The 23,665-nt window shown below is 44.7% G+C and overlaps 8 protein-coding genes across 19 annotated transcripts in view; 3 read left to right on the forward strand and 5 right to left on the reverse strand.

The window, feature by feature from the left end:
* LOC108118518 (microtubule-associated protein futsch) overlaps nt 1–3,083 on the forward strand; it is a 45,868-nt gene extending 42,785 nt beyond the window's left edge. For all 10 annotated transcript variants that reach the window (XM_017231263.2, XM_041818811.1, XM_041818804.1 and 7 more), the window contains one exon: nt 54–3,083. In XM_017231263.2, coding sequence (XP_017086752.2) covers nt 54–223 — 170 coding nt within the window. In that variant the 3' untranslated portion in view covers nt 224–3,083. The remainder of the gene's footprint in view (nt 1–53) is intronic.
* Nucleotides 3,084–3,194: 111 nt separating this feature from the next.
* On the forward strand, nt 3,195–4,895 carry LOC108118516 (putative gustatory receptor 2a). 2 transcript variants are annotated; one of them, XM_017231262.2, is made up of 4 exons: nt 3,195–4,434; nt 4,502–4,570; nt 4,628–4,717; nt 4,769–4,895. In XM_017231262.2, the coding sequence occupies exons 1-4, from the start codon at nt 3,451–3,453 to the stop codon at nt 4,856–4,858; spliced, it is 1,233 nt and encodes a 410-aa protein (XP_017086751.1). In that variant the 5' UTR covers nt 3,195–3,450; the 3' UTR covers nt 4,859–4,895. The 2 variants fall into 2 exon arrangements, with proteins under 2 accessions (XP_017086751.1, XP_017086750.1); XM_017231261.2 differs by having other exon boundaries at nt 4,502–4,717.
* A 94-nt stretch (nt 4,896–4,989) lies between these two features.
* On the reverse strand, nt 4,990–7,100 carry LOC108118514. Its single transcript, XM_017231258.1, has 3 exons — nt 5,998–7,100; nt 5,747–5,946; nt 4,990–5,684 (listed from the first exon to the last, which is right to left on the reverse strand). Exons 1-3 carry the CDS (start codon nt 7,000–7,002, stop codon nt 5,375–5,377), a joined length of 1,515 nt encoding a protein of 504 aa, XP_017086747.1. The 5' UTR covers nt 7,003–7,100; the 3' UTR covers nt 4,990–5,374.
* A 1,267-nt stretch (nt 7,101–8,367) lies between these two features.
* LOC108118546 (leucine-rich PPR motif-containing protein, mitochondrial) lies at nt 8,368–12,479 on the reverse strand. The gene is made up of 2 exons (XM_017231299.2): nt 10,093–12,479; nt 8,368–10,027 (listed from the first exon to the last, which is right to left on the reverse strand). Exons 1-2 carry the CDS (start codon nt 12,350–12,352, stop codon nt 9,105–9,107), a joined length of 3,183 nt encoding a protein of 1,060 aa, XP_017086788.1. The 5' UTR covers nt 12,353–12,479; the 3' UTR covers nt 8,368–9,104.
* Nucleotides 12,480–13,112: 633 nt separating this feature from the next.
* Nucleotides 13,113–15,499, reverse strand: LOC108118520 (large subunit GTPase 1 homolog). Its single transcript, XM_017231266.2, has 4 exons — nt 15,105–15,499; nt 13,747–15,037; nt 13,469–13,674; nt 13,113–13,408 (listed from the first exon to the last, which is right to left on the reverse strand). Exons 1-4 carry the CDS (start codon nt 15,201–15,203, stop codon nt 13,190–13,192), a joined length of 1,815 nt encoding a protein of 604 aa, XP_017086755.1. The 5' UTR covers nt 15,204–15,499; the 3' UTR covers nt 13,113–13,189.
* Nucleotides 15,500–15,602: 103 nt separating this feature from the next.
* On the reverse strand, nt 15,603–17,221 carry LOC108118521 (GDP-fucose protein O-fucosyltransferase 2). The gene has a single exon (XM_017231267.2). It carries the CDS (start codon nt 17,219–17,221, stop codon nt 15,650–15,652), a length of 1,572 nt encoding a protein of 523 aa, XP_017086756.1. The 3' UTR covers nt 15,603–15,649.
* A 112-nt stretch (nt 17,222–17,333) lies between these two features.
* On the forward strand, nt 17,334–21,103 carry LOC108118523 (myb-binding protein 1A). Its single transcript, XM_041818817.1, has 4 exons — nt 17,334–17,684; nt 17,748–18,119; nt 18,179–19,459; nt 19,519–21,103. Exons 1-4 carry the CDS (start codon nt 17,364–17,366, stop codon nt 21,025–21,027), a joined length of 3,483 nt encoding a protein of 1,160 aa, XP_041674751.1. The 5' UTR covers nt 17,334–17,363; the 3' UTR covers nt 21,028–21,103.
* Nucleotides 21,104–21,171: 68 nt separating this feature from the next.
* LOC108118522 (caspase-8) lies at nt 21,172–23,661 on the reverse strand. 2 transcript variants are annotated; one of them, XM_017231269.2, is made up of 6 exons: nt 23,409–23,661; nt 22,808–23,304; nt 22,525–22,747; nt 22,098–22,469; nt 21,470–21,624; nt 21,172–21,407 (listed from the first exon to the last, which is right to left on the reverse strand). In XM_017231269.2, exons 1-6 carry the CDS (start codon nt 23,496–23,498, stop codon nt 21,275–21,277), a joined length of 1,470 nt encoding a protein of 489 aa, XP_017086758.1. In that variant the 5' UTR covers nt 23,499–23,661; the 3' UTR covers nt 21,172–21,274. The 2 variants fall into 2 exon arrangements, with proteins under 2 accessions (XP_017086758.1, XP_017086757.1); XM_017231268.2 differs by having other exon boundaries at nt 22,525–23,304.
* Between the last annotated feature and the right edge of the window lie 4 nt (nt 23,662–23,665).

Below are 23,665 nucleotides of genomic sequence, written 5' to 3' on the forward strand. Positions count from 1 at the left end.
GACATGCGTTCATTAAAGTAAAGTAAAGTACTCTTAAAATTTTCTGATTGCAGAGGTCACCATCATACCCACGTACGATACCGACGTGTTGGGTTACTGGGTGGCTGAAAATGAGGAGCTGCTAGCAAAGCACCGCATCGACCTCTCGCCATCTGCTTCCCGGTGCACCATCAATCTGCAGGACCACGAAACCTCGTGCTCTGCTTACCGCCTGGAGTTCTAGGCCACGGGCTTGTTTATTGCGTTCGACGATGACTAAGCTAACCCACAACGCAACCAATCAAAGAAACCAAAAAAGAGAGCATGCCAGAGAATAGAGTTCATGTATGACTTACAAAGTGAATGGACTTGAACTTTGGCATAACAGAAACCAGATCAATGACCAGCACTACAACAACTAGGGTAGCAGTACGACGATGGGGAAAATGACAATGCTTGTTTCGAGTGTGGAAATGAAAACGAGACAGACGCAGGTTGATATGGCGGAATACGGGTCACGCGAATGAGGCCATTTTGTTTACTAACACCGTCTATCAAGCTTCGTTGATTAATTTCTTTCCAACCAAAAGCTAAGTAATTAATTGATATTTAGTTTAAAAATATTAATTACCAAACAATGCAAATCAACCAGTAGACCCAGATCCACAGTGAGTTAGTCGAAGAAAATACTTATTTGCCACTTTCATTAAACACCGTCAAGCTACTTAGTCAAGTAATCCAAAGAACAAAATAATGTTCAAATTCGGGAAAAAATACAAAGAAAAAATTGAAAAAGTTTAAGAGAACACAAAAAAAAGAATGTAAGGACAGAATATAAAAATAATATTCATGTTTAATGTATTAGTAAAAACTTTTACGAGCACCGATTGGTCTCTTCATACCAAAAGATTTGAATTTTAAAGCGAACATAGCTAACTGCAAGTGTATAACCGCAAATTCAGGGCGCTATGTAGCCGTAGAATAATAAGCGATCATAGTACATAACACTAATCGGAAGCGGATTCATTACCCGCCCTTCGGACTTAACCTAGGCAAACGTTGGACGCGATTACAATTACTATTTATTATTAACCGATCGAATCCAAGATTCAAGATCCGAAATTTATTTATTGAATAATTTAAACTCCAGTGATTTAGCTTCGTATTGTTTCTTTGCGGTAGCTTCTGTTGTTTTATATGTGAACCGCAGAAAGGTTAATACCTTATCAGCGTTAACAACTGAAATGAAAAGAGAAGGAAACTAAACCCAAGAACTAAAAGAATTCAAGGGCATTGAGTAAACGATTAGAAAAGGGAACGACGGATTCGTCGCCGTAGCACGACGATCACTGATGGATATACGAGATGTTGGACGGAACGACAAAACACGAATATCGACGACGATGACAAGTTAATGCTGATGTTACTATATAAAAAGTACAAGGGTGGAAGTTGGTTAAGTTGGGCTGGGATTGTGATGGGGCGGCAGAATAGGATTGAATGGGTTGGGGTAAAGATAGAATGATGATGCAGTAGAACAGCATTTGTGAGACGAAAGTGAGAATGAGCAGAAAGTCATAAGTAAATACAATTTATATGCATTACACAAAGTGAATGAAGGTTATTTTTCTATATTTTTTTTACTTTTTCATAGTCATAGAATAACAAATTTGCAACTAACAAACGAGATAAAAATGCAGCAAGAACAGAACAAGACTTGTCCAGGTACTCATGCAATTTTATTCCACGTAAACAGTAACCACACAATAAACGGTACAAGCAATTTGAGGCAACAGCAAAAACAGTCCAAAAGAGCCAGTTATATTTATAAATTATAGTCTCGAGTGGTCAATTCACTGCTCGGGGCCGACTTTTTAGGCAACGCGTATATTTTTTAGTTGCTTTTATATACAACAGCAACAACTAAGAGGGGCTGCAGCCGACAACGTGAAAATTGCAACATGCAACAGGCAGGCAGCAACAGTTAACTGGCAACCGTCCAGTCTACAACCGTTTGATAAACAACAAGTGAAATTAAAACAAAATTATACACGTAGAGCTAAGAGGGGCGGGAATACGAGATACGAGAATGGGCATTTACGGTCCTTTCTGGAACGGATCACGATCTGCGTTCCCCGTCCGATACGTACCGATCGAGCGTCTTTCAATTATTGAGTAGCATTGCAGTCTCCGCTTTAAGGATTTTAAATTTGTAATCAAAAAATACAAAAGATGAATTTTATTAAATATTACATTTATTTCCAAATTTGTGCGCTAAGCGAAACAACATAAACTATACCGAAGACGGTAAATATTAATAATACTCACACAACTATATATTGATGTTGCTTAAAACAAAAAACCCCGAAGAAAAACTTCTACCAGCGAGTAGACATTTTTTGCCTTTCACGAAACGAATTTCCCCTAAGATATACATATATGAAAATATGAAAACTTGTTAACATTGCCCCTGTTGTTTTGCGGCTTAAGTTTGTTTGAATTCAGATAAATGGGATCAGACCATACACTATACACTATACACACACCGCACTACACCACACGCACATGCATCCATTGCCTTATATCCAGAGAACAAATAGATATCTGCATCATACCTTATATAAGTGTAAGAATCAAATACGATATGTATGACCTATGAAAGTTTGTTTGTTGAATTTGCTTTTACTTTTTAGCAGCTTCAAATTAAATCAAATATACATATTAAATGCAGACACCTCCGCACACACACGCTCCACGTTTGTATGCATGTGCGTGTGTGATGTGTGTGGGCTCCTGTTTGCTCTATATAATCATTAATACAGCAAGTACATGCAGAAAGCAAAATTGTTACAAACAAAAGCCAGACCGAAGTATCGATAGCTGGCAGATGAAGTAGCTACATAGCTATAGCTATACCTAGGAATGAGGAAATTAGAAGTGTTCGAATTCGGGAAGGCAGGGAAAGAGCCAGCACATGGATCCGATATTGGGCAGAGCTTATTGCGAAGAAATATATATGTATTACATTTTATGAAACGTCAAGCTTATCTCAAAAACTATTTCCGAAACAAAATCTGAAAATATAATAAACGTATTTATGTGAACCGCGAATGTGTTTTTAGTCGTCTTTTCTGGCTCATGTCAAACAATTAGGCTTCCAGTTTGTATTCGCCTAATGGAAATGAGACTTACCTTGAAATGCTTGATGATGGATCACCTGACATTTAGATTGTGATTTAATTGTTCTTGATAAATGGCCGCTTGGCAAAGCCAGGCAGTCGAGTCCCACAAATCCCGCCAGTTAACCGTTAACGAGCTGCCGTCTTTTGCAGTCCGTGACTTTTGTTAAAGGATTGTTTTCTGAGCTTTATTTGGTCCCAGACTACCAAGGTTAAAATTTTTTACATTCGGGGTCTATAAAGAATACGATTCCCAAAAAAAAAAATTTCGTCCGGTTGATTAGCCAAATCGATGGAAACACTGCGAGCCCTGGAGCCGCTGCACCGCGTCTGCCAAATTGGCAACCTATGGTCCTGGCGCCTCACGCCATTGCCAGACACGGAGGGCACATTGCTCCGTCGATCGCGCTGGCTAGAACTCTACAGCTGGACCGTGCTAACGGCGGCTAGCGGCATCGCCGTTTACGGCCTCTTCCAGGAAAGCCACTTCAGGAAAAATTACGGCTCAGAGTCCACTATATCGAGCATTGGTCACACGGTGGACTTTATCCAGCTGATGGGATTGCGAATAGCTCACCTGACTGCTCTGCTTGAGGCGCTGTGGCAGAAGCAGGAGCAGCGGCAGTTCTTCACAGAGCTGGGCGAGATCGATAGCTATTTATTCAAAGCCCTAAGGGTTAATGTGCAGGTCTTACGCCTTCAGGTGCGTCGACAGATGATGCGCCGAGCTGTGTGGATACTGTGGGGCTACATAATCAGTCAGATTGTTATCCTGGGCGCCAAGCTTCTAGCCCCAGGACACAGCTTCCTGATGTACTGGATATGCTATCTATTGCCACAACTTGTCTGCGGTTTGCGCTACTTTCAAATTTCAATCGCAACTGAGATCGTGCGCCAACGTCTGGACGTGGTTCTCGTCATTCTACAGCAGCTCCATCTACAAAAGGAAAATCCTACGGTGGTAACTGTCCCAGAGGAGCTCGCAGATCTGAGGCAGGCGGCCATGGAACAACTGAGTGCCGTCAGAATCGTCTATCAACGGGTGTGGGCCCTAGTGGCGCTACTAAACCGCTGCTACGGGCTTTCCATGCTGATACAAGTGGGCAACGATTTCCTCACCATCACCTCCAATTGCTACTTGATATTCCTCAACTTCCGCCTGTTGACGACTTCGCCCTATGATATCCTGCAGATCGTAGCCAGCGCTATGTGGTCTGCCCCACACTTGAGCAATGTGCTTGTCCTCTCACTGCTTTGTGATCGAACAGCCCAGTGTGTAAGTATGTGAATGATGTGTGAAAACAATGCTATTTAAACAAAATTCTTCTTTGTATGCTTTCCAGGCCACTCGCTTGGCACTTTGCCTGCATCAGGTGTCGGTGGATCTGAGGAATGAGAGCCAGAACGCACTGGTAGGTAATTCTTCTTCATTAGAACGTGGACCAATATTATTTCCCCTTTCTCCGCAGATAACCCAGTTCTCGTTGCAGCTGCTCCACCAGCGGCTTCACTTCAGTGCAGCTGGTTTCTTCAATGTCGACTGCACGCTACTCTACACGGTGAGTTGAGCTTATTGAATATGGATAACGCGATGTTATGGTGCATTCCAGATCGTGGGTGCCACAACCACTTACCTAATCATCTTAATCCAGTTTCACATGAGCGAATCAACCTTGCTTAGCGAATCAAACGGAGGGTAGTCACTAAAAAGCAGGACCGTCACCGTTTTTTTATTAGGCCGAGCCGGAAATGGATAATAACACGTATATATTACACATTCTAAGGTGTTATGTTCGCTTATTAATTTTAATCAAGAAATCGCGAGTCACACTTTGCTTATTGATCGCTACGAAATATTTATTTTGTTTAAATTGCTAAATTTATGGCTTTCCAGGCAATCAATATACGTAGCAAGTGCTGCTTGCTCCGAGAAACTAATTTACATAAATATTAATAAACAGCTTATAGACACTGAAGTGAAAACTATAGATCTTCCCCGCTGGTGTCCCTGTATCCAATGCCTGTTGCCATGCCGGGGAAACGAAATTGGGGTTGGTATTGCTAAAAGGACAGTGGTTATAGAAAGATACCGTGCTCGGGGACATACAGATTCTCGTTGGTCCCGAATAAAAATCCTCGAACAATAAATTTAAGCCGCAAAGCCGAAAGCCGGACATGCACGGATGAGCAGGAAAGTAATAAAATAAAGGCAGGCACTAGTTAAAATGGGGCGGTGAGCAGCAGCGAAAATCGCTGCGATAAACCTCTTTAGCGGGTCGGAATGTACGCCAATAGTTGGGCGCGCAGCAGATAATCCTGGCAAGGTATTCCTTGAATGCGTCGTACGTAGGATAAACGAAACGGTCGCAGTGGCGCTTATGGTGGTGACGGCACTCGGTATCTGCGATCCAGTCGCGGGCCATCTGTGGGTCTTCTTGAGTTTGCGCCTGGTGTTGTGGGCGACCAGTGGACGGTCCACCAGTGGCACCACTTAAGCGGAACTTACTCTTAAGTGTCACAGCGTCTCTGTGAAAAATGGAAGATTTAATTTCGGTAAATGATAAACAATTCCCTAAGATTGAACCTACTCCAGGCCTTGGGCAATCATACGCTGCACCCCAGGAATATGAATCACCCGAGCAAAGTGGCGGCAGCAATTAGCTCTCTCTAGCGTGCAAAGATACCAAGTCGGCATCAGGGAAAAGCGCACCTCCGCCATGATGCGTTCGGCGCAGTCACCCCGCTCAAACCAGTTGTGTTCCAACCAAAGCACCACAGAAAGAAATATCTACAGAGGTTATCGGAAGTTTAGTTTAGTGGCTAAATTTGACGAGCTCACCTCAATCTCCGAGTTGACGCTGATGTAACAGTTTCGCAGAATGTGCGTGAGTTCATGCTCAGTAAAATCTAGGAAAAACGTGGAACTGACAATGCACAGAAAGACGCGAGAGATGCGGGTGAGCATGAGTTCGCAAAGAATGCGCGACTGCGGATGGCGCCGGGCCTCTAGATATGCCTTGAACGCGGTGTCCTCATTAAAGAATTCCATCTTATCTAACGACGACCACAGCTGACGAAGCAGCTCCGGAATTTGCAACACCTCTTCCGCCACAACGCGGGCGAACACTCTTTGATCTACATCCACATCCTGCCTAAGTTGATCTAGCTGTGGCAGTTTCTCCATGAAGTGGCGCGCTGCGTAGATCTTAGCGTAGTTCTGGAGGACACATTTGAAGCAGCGATAGCGCTCGTTGCCGGTGGATATACCTGCCTCGATCAGCGTCTGCTCCCGCAGCACGCGCAGTTGCTCTTCGGAGACACGTTCAATGGCCGAGGGCGGTAAAAGCGGTGAGGGATTGTCCCGGCTGCCAAGCAACTCCATCACGATCTGGTTGGTCTCGCCATCACCCTCGGCCCCATCGCCAAGACGGGATAGTAGCCTTGCAATCTGCTTGCGTCCAGCTAACTCCTTCAGCTGTGCAGGATCGCCCTCGTTTGTTTGCTCTTCGGTGGCATGGACAACCGTCGAGGAAGCTGGACCGGCCTCATTATCTGACTGTTCGGTATCACCCTGGGCACCGCTTTCGAGGGCTTCAGACTCATTCTCCTTGACAAGCTCTTTGTCTTTCTCTTTTTGATCTTGCGGAAGAGGTTCTGGCTGTATTTGTGGTTGCGAATTGGTTTGAGGCAGCGACGATACAGTGGCCACTGACAGAAAGATCTCTATCGGGCCTTGGTCTTGATTTTGGGTGCGCATCTGAGCCTGCGCCTGGGCCTTCTGTTCATCAGAGACGGGCCGTCGGGAAAACCGCTTCATGGTTGGACGAAGAAATGCACGCAACATGCGCAGATAGAATGCGTTTAAAATAAGTACTAAAATTTAGATCAAGAGTGGCTTTCGGAGCAGCTGCTAGACAGACTCGTGTGTGCTACGTGCTTTAAAACTTTGTGTTGATTCTCTGATCCCAGATGACAAGCGACTTCTGACATCAGGCCGGAATACCTTCCGAAGTCCTAAGCCTACTTCAACGCGACCTTTGAATCTCTCATCTCTCTCGTGACCTTGAATCTCTCATTGATTATAGTTTTTGCCCGCAAAAATATACCCTTTAGAAAATCCGACCTGCAAATATGTCATGGTTAAGACTGAAGGGGATTGGAAGGTCTGCAAGCTTAAGAGGATGAGATAAAGACAGCGTTGAACTGTCGTTCAGGAAAACCTCCATATAATCCGTCTGTTTTGTGTATCATTTCCCATCGAGAACACCTGGTGTTTGAAGGAATCAAAGGTGAAGATGCACAATGCGTCCACCAAAGAATATTGGAAGTGATGTGTTGTATTTTATGAGGTACAGCATATAGCATGGAGTAAAGACAACTTTTATCACATAAGGAATGCTGTGATTTTAAGGTAAGTGACTGAAAATAAATATTTCTAAACGTTTGCGATTTAAATGGTTCTATATCTAAACTAATGATCAACGTTATCATAATGATCGCTATCTTTAAATTTCTGTTAATTGTTAATTCTCATGGAGCTAAAAAAAACATGAAACCTCTTGACTATAGTGACAAACTTTCAGAAAACCATTTTTTTTTTTTTTTTTGGTATAACAAAAAAAAATTCATTTATTAAATGTCTATTAGTCAACTTAATGGCTATATTATGTTGAGCATAATATTGAACAAATAAGATAAAAACGTAACAGAAAGAAATTTACAAATGTTTATAACTAGATAACTAGAGATCAATACTAAATCTGAGTTATTGCTTTAGGACTCGATAAACCTGGCGCCCGCTTGTCCAGGATTGGAAGGATGCCCTTGCTTTAGACGTCTTCTAATTGTTTGGTTGGCCAGGGAAAAGGCTGTGATTTTAAGGTAAGTGACTGAAAATAAATATTTCTAAGCGTTTGCGATTTATATGGTTCTATATCTGAATTAATAATCAACGTTATCGTAATGATCGCTATCTTTAAATTTCTTTTAAATGTTAATTGGTATGGTTAATTAAACCTCTTGACTACAGTGACGCACTTTCAGAAAACTACAATTTTTTTTATTTGGTATAAGAAAAAAATGCATTTATTAAACGACACTTAGTCAACTTAATGGCGCTATAAATAATATGTTGAGTATAATATTAAATAAATAACATAAATACATAACAGAAAGAAATTAACAAATGTTTATAACTAGATAACTAGAGATCAATACTAAATCTAAGTTACTGCTTTAGGACTCGAGAAACTTGGAGTCCGCTTGTCCAGGATCGGAAGGATGCCCTTGCTTTAGACGTCTTCTAATTGTTGGGTTGGCCAGGGAAGAGGCTAGATGGTTGGTGTGAGCTGGAGGACAATCGTTCTACTGACTCGAGTGTCTGTTTATATTTTCCCTGCCAGAGGGAATGTGGAGGTTACTTGCTGGGCCTTCGTTTCTGACAAACCAAACCAAGGCGCATTTGCAATCAAGCCCAACGCCCGGCTTTGAACCCTTTGCACTTTTATGCTTCTTATGGTTATCCAACATCCGCGAATTTGTCTTGGCCGGTGAAAAATCAGTCGTCATTTTCCCCTGAGCGTGTTTCTGTTAGTAAAGTGCCTCCAAGTGGTCCCATGGTACCCACCATTATATAGGTGGTACCTTGACATGGTCTCCATGGAGGATGCATTGCTTTTCACTGACGTAAGCTTACAATACTTTTATACATACATATGTACATATGTTAAAAATTACATACCAATATTAATACATTTAAGTGAGAATATTTTTAATTCAAAAAGTCTATGACTACGGACTATATAAATATTTGGCTATTCAAGTGGAAATTTAAAAGTTTCCATAAATATTGCCGTCGGAGGCAATGTCTTCATCGTCAAGATTCAATCAATTTATTGACGTGAAAAAGTAACTGACTAAGCATAAAAGCGCCAATTACTGGTCCGACTATCTAACCTGGGCTCGCAGGGCGATGCTACTGGGAATCTCAGCCCGGTTCACTTGCAGCAGCAGCACAAGGTTGCGCAGAAACTCCTGCGATACTTTTAGCTCGTCATCAGTATCCAGACGCTCGAAGAGGTCTAACGCCGCCTCTATGTCATTGCTCCTGCAGAACTGAGCCAAAAGCAAGTCATATATCTTTTGCTCGTCTACAGTACGCTGAACGCCCCTTACTCCACGCGCCAGCCGCAATAGCGTCCGCACCGCGCCCTCCTTTCCCAAATGCTCGCAGTTCTTTACCAGCAGCTCGTGGTTAATACGGAACTCCGGGTTGATAATAAGGCGACGCAACTGCGTTTCCTTTCCTGACTCCGCTAACGCGACCAGCAAGGCGCTATTCATGTTGGATGTCCCGTGAACACGACTCACTGTTGCCGTAACCGAAGCCAAGTGGTGCTGCGCAGATTCGGCCGTGGTTCCAGGGAATCGAGCAAGTTCCTGTTCGTCGCCATTGCCAAGGCAAACCAGCAGGGAAAGGAGCTCAAACTGCAGGGGAGTGTGTTTGTATTTGTTTGCAAGCCACTGAAACTCTGCCACGGCTGCATCCAAATTGCCTTTCAGCAACCACTCGCGAACTACTGGCCCCAATAAGGCATTTTGGGACTGGCAATATCCCAGGTTCTTAAGAAAGTCTAACATTTCTCGGGTCACATTATTTGACTTCGAGATCTCTGCACTTATTTTCTCTGAGGTCGCCAAGTGAGCTACATTGGTCAACAGTTGCCACACGTTTTTAATAACATAATCACCACCGACGACCTTGTGCTGTTCTGCGCGCCGTTGGAGCAGCTGCTTAGCAGCCGCAAGCTGATTAGCATGTACCAAGAGGGCGGCGTAGTCAATCACTTTGTGCTCGTCAATCTGAAAGGCTAAAAAGAAATACGAATTAAAATACAGTCAGATATGAAATAATAAGAGTTGGGTCCACCGGTACCTGGATAATTGCTGCTCAGTCGCTCCAAGCTTTCTTGAGCGCGCGGCAAGTCACGTAGCTTAATGTATAGATCCAAGATAGAGGCCATCATTCCTGCACTCGCGTGTACATTCAAAGACTGGCACTTGGCCAACAGCTGCTGGGCACGCTCTAAGCGGCCACTGCGCACCGAGAGCTGCAGCAATCGGCGCAACACGCCGCGTGGATTTAGCTGCTTGGACTCCAGCTCTACCAGATGACACTCTAGTTCGTCTAAGCTCATGTCACGCGGGTGCTTGATAAATCCCCCGTGGAGAGAGGACGCATCCGGTGGCAAAGACAGCTGAGAGTTGCGCATCCTCTGCAGCGTTTTTCCTATATCCTGAATCACCTCGGTGTCCTTGGTGGCATGCTGGGCCAATGAGACTAAAGCTTCAGAGGCAGCAGGTGACACCTGCATCTCTAGTCGTCTTAACTCGTGCAAAAATCGCAGAAGAGAAGAGGGATCCTGACGCAGACGCGTATGCGGCCCAGTCATTTGCAGCAACAAGCAACCCACGTAATCCTGACCCTGTTGGAACGCCTTTTGATGCAGAGCCTGAATCACCTGCGCGAAAAGCTCAAAGCGCTTAGTGGCACGGGCATTCACCGCAAGCGATGACAATGGTTGAAGCAGCGTGAAAATATCCATTCGCGTAGGATACCGCTTGAGTAAGTCCAGCACCTTGGTCATTTCGTGTTGCTGCAACAGGTGGCTTACGACTGGTCCTAGAACCTGCGAGGGCTTCACACCCGCCGATTCTAGTGCCTTTACGGCCTCGAATGGTTGCGTTAAAGTTTTGTTCAGATGGGGAAGCAGATACTGGCGCAAGGTTTCATCGTCACACTCCACACGAAGGCGCTTCATTTCAGCCACCATTCGCAGCATTCCGCTTTCACCGTCTCGCCGGTTGTGGTGTAGAATCAGAGGCCAGAAGTAATGTGGGCGAAGTTCTTCGCCAGCTGCAAATAGTTCCTCCAAGCAGTGGAGCGCAGATGAAGGCAGCCTGCGCAGTGCTAACTCAACCACCAAATGCAGGGCACGGGTATTCAGGTTCCGCTTAACCAGTTCACTGGCGAACTGGAGTGTTTGCGTCAATGGGACACGTGCGCGGAAAAACTCATGCAGCAGTAGTGTGCCGTACTCATCAGTGTTTTGATTCTGGACCTCAAATTTTGGAGCAGGCAATGCACCAACAAGTTTAATAACGACTTGGCTGCGTTCCTGGTGTACCAGCTGGATACATAGACTCCTGATAGCGTGCGGCATGTCAAGTCCGGTAAAAAATTCCCGTGGCAGTTCCTTGACCAACTGCTGGGCAAGATCCGTGTCCACATTCTTACTGGTGAGCAAACCCCGCAACATCTGAAGCAGCTGAGGGGCAGTAAACCCCGCTTCCGCCCTTACTAGTTCCAGGGCCTGGGACACCTGGCCATTCGCCACAAGGGCCTCAAACCAGTGAGCTTGGGTACTGCTGCCAGGTTGTATTCCAGCGGCCCGCATGCTGGCTAAAACTGACTCTGCACCAGAAAGATCACCATTGCGGGCGTGACCCAGAAGTAGGGCGTGAAAGTTGCGCTCAGTAAGGGCAAAACTGCGCTCGCGCATCTCGGCGAGCAACTCAGTAGCCATGCGCACGTTTCCTACCGAACCGGCAACGTCCAAAAGAGAACTGTACAAAGCAGCATCAGCAGCACCGTGGTAAATGGCAATTTCGGCCAATAAAGAACGATGGTCGAGCAAAGGCAGGCGATTCTGACACAGCACCTGTAACCTTGTATGGTAGTGAGCCAGCGTTGGCTGGCCAAGTCTCAGAAGTTCTACCCAAAGCGCCTGAAAAAGCTGCTGCCGCTCCTGACCGGTCTGAGCAGGAAGAAACTCGGGAACGCACGATCCCAAGAGAAAGTGCAATTGCTCCATGCTGACTTCTTGAGACGCCGGTGAGCGCTTTAGCTGCCCCAATAAGCGCTGGCAGTGCTCATAGTTGAGAAGACTGTGCTGTTGGTAGTACGCCTCCAACTGAGTCCATACATCTTCAATGCGGTCTTCCACCTTTTCGGTAGGGGCGAGTCGCCGGCTCCTCTTACTCACATCACATTGTACGCCGCCCGTGCCAAGGAACCGCAGATGTGTTGGAGAAATCATTGCATAACGCAATTCCAGGCTAGCGGCGGATGGCCTGCCTACTGGCAACTGTACCAGACGCCTCCACATACTTTGCAACAGCCGCGCACGCTGCATTTCGGTTTACTTTGATCAATTTTCCGCGAGATTTTCAAGAAAAATTTTAAAGTGTCCCAACAAAAAAAGAAGTCCAACGCGCCAGCAATCGATTGTGCGTTTCAGTTGGAAGCTATCGGAAACAATGCTGCCCATCAGCAAGCTTTACAAATTATTCAATAAAAATACCTGCATATTTATGTATTTATGTGCATACATGTATTTTCTTTTTCAACGTGTCTGAAATTTACACACCTTGGTTGAATTTAAATAAAACACAAGGATTATTTACTTTACACACTCTTTAAAGAAAGAAATGTAAATAAATGTTATACATATTTACATACATAGACATATCTATGAAATATACATATTGTATGTATTAATGGCTTTTCTCTATGTCGATGCGATGCTTCACGCAGGCGGAAAGGAACTAGTAGGTGTCGTCGTACTAGCAACGCACGCTGATTAAGGACATTACGTGTTTCGGAACTTTAACGTACGGCCACTCTCCGTGCGGAACATTTTCATTTCGATCAGAACACGGTGTATAGGGCCGTGGTTCCCTTTACCATTTTGGCCACAACCTGATAAAATTAAATAGGACCACACCGAATCGGCACGACTGAGCTTAACCCATTTTGTTTCAAATCTCCTAGGCTAACTGGCGACTTTACAGCTGGGATAAGCAAATAAGCATTGATAGCTTTGGGATTTTGTATCCTTTCAGATAGAACTACACTGCTTCAAGTTTTTTCTCCAAAGAGAGATTTAAAAACTCTTCAGGTTCAGCGAAATTTAATAACTAGGTAAGGTTAATGCTAATCATATAACAGAAATTCTTAAGCCCCCAAACAATTAATGCTCGTCCAGATGTGAAAACTTCTTGCGCAGCTTCTCGCGCCTCTCCTTCTTCACGTGACGCCAAGGCTTTCCCGCCGGATCAGTGCCAGTCACTAGGGTGCCGTTGTTAGACAGGCGTACGTTCGGGAAGTTTGTGCGCCCCTTAACATGGGCGTGGGTGGGTTTTTCGGAGAAGAAGTTGTGGTCCAGCTCTTTTGACGTGCTCTTGTTAATCTGCAGAAGGAATGATATGTTTACAGAAGGGTAAAGTCGAGTCCAAAGTCTAAATCTTACCCGCATAGCTCTCTGCTGCTGCCTAGGCAACTGTGATTCTTCGATGACCTTGCGCTGACGATCGGAAAAAGTGTGGTAATCAGTCTGGGACACCGAAGGCGGACCCGTGGCGTAAAGCAGCCTGCCATGAACGTAATCTTTAAGGACATATCTGGCTGAGCGTGCCTGATCTGGTTGACCATTGGAGGTCATAAAACCGCGATTGTCTGAAGCATATAAAAAATAATGGAATTGAGCGTCTTGTAAAAAATGTAAATAAGTGAAACACATTTACTTACATCCATAAGCTAACAGCAGTTCCTCAGAATGCGGTGGGCGATCCATGTCCTCGCCTTCTAGCGGCTTTGCTATCACGATACCATACTTATCTTCAAGGACATGGCGCGGAATGCGTTCGCACAGCAGGTTAACGGCAGGCACGTGGTCGCGCATCTGGTCTATGGGGAGGATGCCGTTCAACAACATGTCAGCCTTGGTCAAAACAAAGCTCGGCATTACTAGACCAGGACAGTCGCAGAGCAAGATATCCTTGTCCAAAAAAAGCGTCTGAAAGCGTTTAGTTTTGCCGGGCGTTGCTGAGACAGACACCTTTTTGACTGTCATCAGCGAATTAATTGTACTACTTTTGCCCACGTTTGGATAGCCGACCATTCCGATGGTCACATGCTGGTCAGTGTGCCTTGGACCAGTGTAAATGTGACGCAAAAACTCTATGAGCTCAACCCGGGACAGAAGTCGGGAACTGTTCTTCTCTCCAGGGAGTCGCGGTAGCTGATCGTTCTCGTTATCCAGCTTGAGCTTCTGTTCAATGGCGCTAAGTGTCTCTTCCACCATGTCCAGCGATTGGTGAATCTGCTCGGCTGCCTGGCGTATCTTCCCCACTCCGGGTAAAGATTCCTCAGAAGACGCCCCAGTTTCTTGCTTTTGCTCCTCCTCCACCAAAGTGGCTGAGTAGAAGGCCGTGCGAATGCCTTCACTGTCAAAGTACTCCGCCCAATGTCGACGCTGCTCGGTAGTGAGTAGGTCTGACTTGTTCACTAAAATCATGTTCATTTTGTTTGAATCCACCTCCTTCACGTAGCGCTCCAGGTCGAGGCTGCGGAACAGCAGCGGATTCCGGGCGTCTACTATTTGAACAACCACGTCGGAGCGCTCTACCACGCGCCACAGCTGGCGCCAGAATTCGAGGTTCTTTTCGTAGGGTGTCATCAGGATCTCCTCGTCCTCCTGCAGCAATGCCAGGTCACGGCGCCAATCGAGAAATGCCTCGTTCTCCGCGCGTTCCAGCTCCTCGGCGCTCGTTTCTTTGCTCCATTTGGGGCGCCGAGGAATCTTTAAGTGGTCGCGGTGCTCGTCGTGCTTCTGATGCATACGCTGCTCCTGCGTTTTGCTAAGTAATCCCACTCGTTGCTTGGGGTTAACGAACGTGATGTTCAGCTTCTCGGCCTGAAACTCGGTTCCGGCCAGTTCGGCCGTTCGCAGGAAAGCCTGGAACGACGACTCCTCGGTAACGGAAGATAGGTTCAGGCGGCCCCAGTCATAGCCATCCTGCAGTTCGGTGGTGTGCAGCTAGAGAGAATTAGATTCGGATTAAATAGGTTATCTTGCGATTTAACATCCTCTTAACTACTCTTACCATTGTGTCGTCCACCTTGCGGCGTGGAGTGTGGCCGAAGCGATCCTTGATTAACTGGCGCCCCAGGTTAGGCGTGGCACCTTTGTTCTTCTTGCCCATGGCGCAGCTACTAGATTCGCAAATTTACCCAATAAAAATGATTAATATTTTATTGACAACAAAAACACGTGCAATGCAACAGTGGTTTCATTTCTAGTGGTCTTGTGGTTGAATCGCATCCGTCATCGATATGTTGTAGAGTAGGGGAATATTCCTGGGGATGATATCGATATGTGGCAACGCAAAACGGCGGGTAAATTTAATCGTCCAAGCAGGTATTTTTTTTACTTGCACTAGGATAAGTTTAAAACTCATAGTTATAGCCGTAGATAATAGTGGCTATTGACTTCTTTTTGTACTTAATCGCCAGTTGTTTGGAATCTCCGTTACTCGCGTAAATACGGTTTTGAGCAAAAACTTGGATTTCAGTATTCTTATAATAATAATATAATCGGTAACTGCGAGTGCCCAGCGGCAGCATATATTTACATACATATGTATGTTTTTTAGTACTGATCAGATTCATTGTCTTCCTCGTTATAGCTGCCGATATCGCTATCTCCCCACATGATGGGCCAGACTGCGTTACGCGGGCACCTTCCGCCGACCACCTTGCAGAAGGTGTTGAAGGTACTGGCCTGACTAAAACCCAGAATTTCACGCTCCTCATATATGCGGTACGTGAAAGTGCTTTCGTAGGTTCCCACGAAGTAGCGTGCGTATGCGCAAATTAGCTGATCCACCACAGCCAGGCCCCCATCCTTTAGCTCCCGTCGTTGGGCGTTTGACTCAGGTGTAAAGTGCACGAAGCGGAAGCGTTTAAAAAGCTCCTTCAACTCCATTAGCTCGTATGGCGTGGCATCGCTGGCAAGGAACACGGTGGTCATGTTAAACGTGCGCAGAAGCTGCTTTACCTGTTGAGCAGCTGCCTTCAAGCTGGGCGTGGTCGCCTCCCGCGAGCGCAAAAAGTCGCCTCGCCGAAGATGGGCGCACAGATAATTTCCGCCTATAGCATTCCGCTTTGGGCGTTCCAGCTCCCACATTGCCGGCCTCTGAACCCCGGCGTCTACGGTGGCCAGAACCTTTTGCCGGAAGTCGGCGGCTACCTGGCTAAGGCGACGGGCGAATCGCATTGAGCGTCGGGCCCGCCAAAAATGTATGTCGCCCCAGTGGTCGTGAAGCACAGTCTCCGCGCTAAGCAGTGCGTATGTGCGCATGTCATCGGCATCCTCCAAGCCCGCTGTGTCTTCATCGATCGCCGAGCGGAGAAGCTTCTCCAGCAGACGTGCACTGCCCTGGAATTGCACGCAGTGAAAACGGTCGATGCGCAGCTCTGGCTGCCGCAGTAATGGTCCGCCTGTTAAGGAATCACTTCTGCACGGCTTATCAGCGATGCGCTCGAACTTGTCTTTAAAGATACCTTGTTCCAGCATAACATCGTAGTGCTGTAGTCGAAAGGCGTGAGTCACGTGGACCAATGGGGCGCCCGGATTGCCGAAAATTCGCTGCTCGTCCAGGAACTCCTCATAGTCCAGTACGGGCGCGTAACGCCGCAGGCTATCCAGGTCGAAAAAATGACTCCAGGGCAATGCTTCCTGTTGCAAACCCTGCGAATGCCAGTGATATAGCCTTGGCCACGGCGGCAGGACCAGGCGAACCTTGCGGAATCTCTTGCTCCTCTGCAAGTGGTGCACAAACACCGCCAAACGAATGTAAACATCCCGGCGCAAGTTGAAACCCTCGGAAATGTTAACGTCGTAGAGAATATATACGGTGCCCCTTAGGTCAAGCACCTCGTTCGGGCAAGTCTCTGGAATTAATAGGATGTCTTCAAGAGTCCTTACAGCACAAAACCCACTGCTTCTCCGGGAACTGCAACTTTGGCAAGCGATCTCGTTTTGAGAGGAGACCTCTACGCCGTGCATCAGCAGGAGGAAATGGAATATCAGCGTCAGGGGACCAAGCCTCGACCAGATCCCTGGCATTTTTTCGTTTTGAGCGGCGTAGCTGTGGTGGCGGTCAGAAAAATGTTCTAAAACTTTCGGTATATTTTTTCTATACAAACACAAAAAAGGCATATTTGAAAATGAAATTGTATACGGTATTTTTGACCACTTTTCTGCGGGCACACTGAGCACGTGTTCATGTTATTTTGATACCACGCTATAAATAAAAAACGTAAAGGTATTATTTTAAATCAACTATTAAAACTACATTGAAATGAAGAGCAAGATGGATAACGACATAACCAATATTGAAACAACCAAGGCAAATGATAAGAAGAAAGGCAAACGCCTAATATCATTTAAATCCGGGGATGTCGATACAGGGGGGCCAGCAAAAATTCGTAAGGTGTCAAAAAAAGAGAAGACTTCACAGCCAGATGAAAAAGAGAATACCCCATGCAACGGTCACCTAACGGTTTCCCAAATCAACAAAGCCGTTTTTATGGTTTTCAAAAGGATGCAATGCACTCCACCGACCCAGAAGATGATAAATTCCCTTGTGGTACTGTTGCGCGATGACAAAAATGTTGAACAGGTTAGGCCTCTATAAAATATTTAAATAGTCCCGTTAATAAATATATTAATTTTATGACGCTAGCGTATTGCAACCAGTTGCTATGTCCTAAAGCGATTGATTCGATCGACAGGAGCAGATGACCTGAACGCGGTGGCCCAAGCCGCCAGTTATATACACTGCATCTTAAGAACAGTACCTGCTGTTGATGCTTTACAAGTTTTAGAGATTCTGAAGCGGAACCTAGCCGTTAGTAGTCAGCAGCGGGGCAAGGAGGACTCCCTTGCCGTCGTAGGCCAATTGATTATATCATTTTGCATCCTACAAACTCTGCATTTCACTGAACACGAAGCGAATGTAATATCGGAGGTCTACCAGATTCTAGCGAACCAGTTAAATGGCAGAGAGTACCTAGTATCTATATGTGCGGATATTTTTGCTGAATCTTTTAAGCAGGTTAGTGATTGAGGTCCTCCGCAAGATATTTATTAGATTTTCATAAAATTTATCCGTAGTTACCCGCTGGCATCTTTGAAAAGTACGTGTGGCCACTTCTGCAACCTCAGTTGAACAAGCCATTAAGTAGCTTAAAGATTAATACCTGTGATCTTTTACTGGCCGTGCACCTGACCTATTCCTCGATTCTGGGATGGCAGCAGCTTCATGCCATTTTGTGGCCCAAGAAGCCAGTGTACGATCAACTTTTTGAGCTTTATTTATCAGACTCCACCATTCACAGTGATAATGTATACGCCAGATTGGCCAAGTTTTTGACAAATGGCGGGAAAGACACACTCGTCGCCTGGCAGAAGTATACTGATACCAAGCATCCGCTAAAAACAAATGCAGCGAAGGCCTGTGTAATCCAAGTACTTGGTTATATACTCCTTAAGTTCAAGCAAAAAGATGAGCAGTCAATCTTGGATATTTTTACACCCAGATATGTGCAATTCCTGTTACAGGAACTGTCAACTGTAAAAGGTGAAACAAGTGATGTCAAAAAACCTTCCCAAAAAGAACTGCGCAGAATTTGCTTAAAGTTTGAAGGGTGCTTAGTTTTGAGTTTTGAAAAGCAATTACAAAACGATGAGATCAAGCTGCAGCTGCTGATCAAATTTTTACAACAAAGACTAAATTTGGATTCAGTGATTAGCTTGCCCCGTTTTAGCCAACATTTGATCAATCAATTGAGCGTCAATAGCCTTCAAAAGCTCTATGATTACTACAGCAAACTTGTGGACTCTTTTGAAGATGAAGATAAAGTAAGTCGGGTACACTGCCTTAATCAGATGCAGGTAATACTACAGCACTCGAAAATGGACCAGGAATCTGAATGGCGCCAAAAGCAGTTGCATGATTTATTAATCGCAGGCCTCTTTCACTTGAATGTCGAAAGAAAACCATGCGAAGTCACTAAAGCTAGTACTTTTAGTCGTCAATGTTCTGCGCGTTGTGAGGAGATCTTTTTGGGTTCCATGATGCATAACTGCTCGGGTCTGACATCTCTTTGCGAATTGCTTCAAAATGTCTTAAGTTATCTCAACGATGAGTTGGGAAAACCGGATGCGGAGAGCAAATTACGTAAACCAAGGGATGATGCCTTGCAGAGGGCCTGGAAACAGGTAGAAAAGCTGCTGGCAAAACCCAGTGAGGAAACTGATGTCGTAAGCCAAACATTCGAGGCTCTGATCCTGTTTGTTTCTTTGGCTTTGTGTACACAGATTCCCCTATCTGTTACAGTGTTGGAGGATCTGATAATTTGTCGGAAAAATGCTCTGGAGAAAACAAAAAAAATTGTAATATATATATATATATATTTTGTTGTACTTAGCTCTATAGTAAATAATATTTTTAGGTTAACAAGGATCTTAAATGGCAGGATGTGCTTACTGATGCCCTACTACAGTTGCTTTTGCAAACAGGCCATTTCTGGCGTGAATTTGTCAACATAGTGGCAACCGCTATAATTCCCTATCTCGACCATGGTAATCTTGAGCAGGTCCTTGAAGTACTCAACATGAACAGAAACCCATTGAGTAAAAAAGACGAGAGCGAAGAAGAGAGCGAAGTCGAGAGCGATGAAGAAATCGAAAAGGAAGAATTACCACAGGATTCAAGTGACGATTTAGACAGTGAAAACGATTATGATAACGAAGATGAAGAAGACGAGGATGCGGATGAGGCCAATTTGGCCAAGATTCGCGAGAGCGTTCGTCAGGCTTTAGTCAACGATGGTGATGTTGGTGAGGATGGCGCCAGTAGCGTAGATTGGAACGATGTAGACGAAGAACAGGGCAAACGCTTAAATGCTGCTTTGGAACGGTCTTTTCAGTTGTATCGACCCAAGTCGCGTAAAGCACAGGAAAAAGAACGATTAACCAAATCAGAACGCATTGATAACACTAGTCTGCTGCACTTTCGCATTCGGGCCTTAGATTTGCTGGAGTTGTTCGTCAACAAGAAACCAATACAATCGGTGATCCTGGACGTGCTGCATTGCGTTTTTCAAGTTTACCGTCATTGCAGCGGCGACACTAAACTGCAATCGTTGCGAGAAGCCAGTTCAAAATTGCTTAAAAAATTGCTTTCCAAGAATATCGAATTTAGTGCTGAGCAGGATAATTCACCCATTCTAGAGGCCATTGAGCAACTGATGTCTACTGCCGAGGAGCAGTCAGAAGAGGATCAAGAACCAAGAGCCAACCGACAGGCAAAGAGCGAGGTCAACATTTGTCGGGATAAGTGCTTTGCCTACCTGGTCAGCCAGGGATCCGTAGGTGGGGAGCCCAAGGATAGTGTCGTTTGGCCCCTGCTCGTCGAGTTCCTGGAGCTGTGGGTAGCCAAACGACGTAGTCGTCTATCGCTAGCTAGCTTTGAAGCACTGTTCCAGGCTGTTCAATGGCAGGGAGTTGCTCCGCTGGCCGTTGTCTTGGCCTCCCATTTGGATGTGGAGAAAACTCGCAGTTTCCGACGAGCACAGATATTAAAGCTTCTCAGTGAGCAATATCGACGACTCGAAACTGCTTTTAAAGAAAACAACTCTTCTGCCAAAGAATTCGAAAAGCAACTAGCCAGATATGTACTGCAACTGGAGATTGAAGCCAAAAGTCCCAAGGAGCTAAAGCTGCTGCAGAAAATTCTAGCCCAAGGTGGCAAGAAGCAAAAAAAACTGCTTGAGAAAGTTCAAGTTTTGTCCAAAATGCCTCCGCACACGAAGAAGATACCGAAATCTAAGAAGTCAGCAGACGATGATATGAAAGTGAAAAATGAGTTACAAGCCATGGACATGGAGCAAGAAAAACCGAAAAAAAGTATCAAACCCTCAAAAAGCTTAAAAAAATCTATAACTTATCTTCATAAATAACTATTCTTAAAACTAAATTTTTTTTTGTAGTAAATAATCCTAAGTACTAAATAATTAGTATTGAAGATAAAAAACATCCATAAATAAGCCAGTACGAAATAATCATAAAAGCATTTTCTGCTTTAAATGGAAACACAAAATTAATTAGAGGCATAAAAATCTTTTCATCTTCTTTACATCCAGCTCGCTTGATAACTAAAATTCAATATAAAGATTTAATTATTAATCATTAATTAAAAAAGTAATGTCACAGGCGAGGTGGCAAGTAGACGTGCTGGCGAAGGGTGCTATTAAACTTGGGCACCATGGACTCGTCGTTCTCACCCCGCTTTTCCGCCACATCGTTGGTGACTATCGTCAGTATATCGGTAAAATGCTCACTACGCGACGTCGAAAATATCTATTAGATTAATCCGATGGTTATGTTTTTGGAACTATTTACCTGGCAGAATACTGATCGATGGCATCGCACAGGCTCTGAATAAACCAGCTGCCCATATGCGTGTGCCGGAGAGCAGCAAATCCATTTACCGTGGACATGGCCCGTACCATGTTAATGTGTTGACCCGGCGACTGGGTGGACACATCGATTTTAAACTGAAAAAAGAAACTTATCAGAAAGACGTTGCTCCAACCAATTTTAAACATATTATGCTAACCGCCTGTGGGTCGAACCGCATAAGGTATGTTTTAAGCCTAAATTTAAGTTCTAATATACACATTTGTTTGGTAAATTGATTGGTATTGACAATAGAATATTATTTAAAGTTAAACCAAAAACCTGAACTTTAGTATAATGAACGGCATTTTATCGACGATCTGCAATGCCAACTTTCGGTCTCTCATAGTTCATGCGGTCAGATTTATATGGCTAAGTCGACTGGACTATAGGTTAGGTCAAGATTATATACACTTTAAAAGGTCAGAAAGCTTCCTTCTATGAATACACCTATTCACCTATTTACTTTACGACTAACTAATACATAAAGCTTTAGTAAATATTTTTAGTGGGCTTTGACCTAGATTTGTCCATGATATATCCATGAAAATACTTAAAAAAAAACTCTTACAGGCAATCCCTTTTGATTTGGCTCTCCTTTCTTGAGAGCCTCCTCCTGGCAGGCCTGGATGACCAGCAGCTTGGGTTTGTTGTAGAGTGTTTCGTAGCTGCAAAGCACATTTTCCAAGTCTGTGATCCGTAGGGCAATGCTATCCGCTCCATATACGGCCTCCTCAAAACCATGGCTTAATATGCAGACTACAAGTGAATCCCGCAGCAGGGACCTATCGCAGGCACTTCTCATAAGTTGCACAATGTCCAAGTGATTCACATTGTCGTGCGACTCCACGCTGTATCCCATTGAAGAGAATACCTTATTAAGTCGCGCTTTGTCGACATCTGTGCCATCCCGTTTCAGTAATGTTTTGGGTGATAAAAATCTCTGAGGAAAAAGGTATGTGTTAACTTAAATAATTTACTTATTACAAAATAGCCACCTTAAGATCATTACCGACATTCCGGTGGAATTTCTGTTGGTTAATAATCAAAGCGATTCCTGCATTTTCACGCGTTAACTCGATGGCATTTTTTCGTCGGAAAGAAGCAGTCAAGGAGTCTGGTTTAACTGTGGAACATATAGGCGCCTGCTGAATATTCGATTCCGTGTCTTGCTTCATGGGCGTTAGATTAGCCACTATTGGGTCTTGATCTAGAGCGTTGCTGTTGATTGTATCTATGAGCAACTTGGCATATTCGTGCAAATCATTAAATTTGAAATACTCAATCAGCAGTTGAACATCACTGCCCTGGCCGTTAATGTCACCTAGCCGTATACACCTCCTGGTTAGCCAGTCCAATAGGAAGATCTCAAGGTAAGTCGGATCATAGAAGCGGAGTGGATCTCCTGCCTTGTGTTGCTCCACCTTTTCGCCAACATCTATGACCAAGCGCCCACTCTGCGCTAACGACAACTCCTCGCAAATTTTATATAGCGTCTTTAAAAGAGGATGAACATGCAGTGTTATTCCTCCAATATGCGGCAAATAGTGCATTCGAAGCTCCTGCCAACGGAAACCCAATCTGCGTAGCACCTGTCTGGCACCAATAATGCACAGAGCCTCCACGAGTTGTCGTCTCCACGCTTCTGGTCGGGATTTGGCGTACTGCATAAGCAAATCACTTTGCGGGTAGTCTGATCGAGTCATGCTCAAAAGCTTCTGCAGAATGTAGGTTGCATCAGAGTGTTCAACGCCAAAAAGCAGGAAGCAAAGGCCCACCTATATTATTTAATATTAATCTTAAATAAGAAACAAGCTACGTATTTCCCGGCTGGAAATGTGTACTTCATGTATTTGATGTTATCATAGGGAGGATATTTTACCTTTTGGGCAAAATTCAGGTCACGTTCTACATATAATAGATCGTTCTGATCTATACTATCCAGTTGGGTCAGCAGATTCGATCTCGCCATGGCTGAAATTCTACGATTTCACATAAAAATCATCAATAACTAGCTGACAATTCATATATTTTTAGTGTGGCCATTATGTGAACCGACCAAATTACGGGCATGCCACCGATAGTTACATAGTAAGCCATTGTAACCAATAGGAACACACTCTCCTGACTATCCGATAC

The sequence above is a fragment of the Drosophila eugracilis genome, unplaced genomic scaffold (genome assembly GCF_018153835.1).
Source record: "Drosophila eugracilis isolate 14026-0451.02 unplaced genomic scaffold, ASM1815383v1 contig_376, whole genome shotgun sequence".
Lineage (NCBI taxonomy): Eukaryota > Metazoa > Arthropoda > Insecta > Diptera > Drosophilidae > Drosophila > Drosophila eugracilis.